This window comes from Atta colombica, unplaced genomic scaffold (genome assembly GCF_001594045.1).
Source record: "Atta colombica isolate Treedump-2 unplaced genomic scaffold, Acol1.0 scaffold104, whole genome shotgun sequence".
Classification (NCBI taxonomy): Eukaryota; Metazoa; Arthropoda; class Insecta; order Hymenoptera; family Formicidae; genus Atta; species Atta colombica.
In genome coordinates, this window is record NW_017259189.1 from 45,864 (window position 1) to 47,422 (window position 1,559).

At 25.8% G+C, this 1,559-nt stretch overlaps 1 protein-coding gene across 1 annotated transcript in view; it reads right to left on the reverse strand.

Moving 5' to 3' along the window:
* LOC108688239 (Bardet-Biedl syndrome 5 protein homolog) overlaps positions 1–1,559 on the reverse strand; it is a 24,245-nt gene that overhangs the window by 22,096 nt on the left and 590 nt on the right. The window contains exon 3 of the mRNA XM_018194414.1: positions 172–221. Coding sequence (XP_018049903.1) covers positions 172–221 — 50 coding nt within the window. The remainder of the gene's footprint in view (positions 1–171; positions 222–1,559) is intronic.

The following is a 1,559-nucleotide window of genomic DNA, read 5'->3' on the forward strand; positions in this document are numbered from 1 at the left end:
TATATATATATTAGGTATGGGAAAAAGTGGCGTTTTTCCCATTAGATATTAAAAAAACGCCACGAACTTTTTCCCACATCTAATATATATATGTATATAAATTATAAAATGCAATATTTTTCAAAAATTATGCAAACTCCCTATTAATGCTCATGCTAAAATAGTTCTTACCATATGAAGAATTTTCGTATTCACTGTGATAAATGTATTATAGCCTATACCTAAAATTGATGCATAATCACTTTTTTCTTTTAGAAAAACATAACTGAGTAAACGAGAATGTATTAAAATGGATTGTAATTTTATCTCTAACCGAATATATATTTAAAATTTTTAATTTGGTTTATTCAAAAATTGCCAGTGCTGAAAATGTATAGTATACGTAACGTAAACTGTAGATTTTCAGCGCTGACAATGAATTTTGAAACACAGCCTTGAATGCAATTAGACTAAAAAAACTGCATTTCCTATTTCCAGATTTTTTTAAAAGGGCAGTATTCACAATGCACTTAAAAAAGCTGATATTAAGTTTTATTCTGTAAAAGTGAATGATTTATTTTGAAAATTTTTGCAGATTTCTATAAAAACCATAATTTCTAAATATGAATCAGTGTATTATTACTGAAAAACAGTAAATATTCGCTGATATTATAGTTATAAGTGTAGCACTGAAGTCAGTGATAATATACTACTGATTCGCTTTTAGAGAGTAGATTGAAAGACATAGAAATGTGTTTCATGCAATTCCTAAATGAATAAAAAAAATGCATTGAGAGTGAAAAGGATCAATTTCAACGTTCGTGAATACATATTTTTAAAATTCTGAATTCATCATTTCAATAAATTTCAATTCATTCTTGTTTACTGGAAAGTTACTATACATGACAGATTATAAATTATAAAATACAGATTAAAAATTATAAAATAAACAAGAAAGCTTTATTTGGCTACAAAACAGCTGATCTTGTAGATGCCTAATAATATATTCTTTTTACATGAATTTTACAATTTGCAATTTATGCAAACTGCACGTCAATTATTTGTCAGATGCTGATGACGAGCATCTTAAAACACTGTAGTATTAGTAGTTAGCGTGTAGTTTACAGAATTCAGTTAATGAGAATAAATTAAAATAGACTGAAATTTTATTTATCCAAATGCATATGTTAAAAAGCTTTTTTTTGGATTCAATCGAATTCAATTAGATTCAATTAGATTCAATTGGATTGAAAAACTGAATTTCCTATTCAGATTTTTTAATTAAGCAGCATTCATGATGCACTTTAAAAAACCAATTATTTTTGGATTGAAAGGCACAGAAATGCAATTTCTAGAAATGAATAATAATGCATTGGGATTGAAAAGGATTCGTTTCAACGTTCGCGAATACATATTTCTAAAAATCTAAATTCATTTCAATCAATTTCTCGTTTACTGAGGAACTGGAAATTGTAAAATTCAAAAAAAATGCAAAAAAATATTTAAAAGACACTGAGATCTACTTTGTTCAAATAAAACTTTCTTCGTTTATTTGTATTGTTGATATATATATATATATA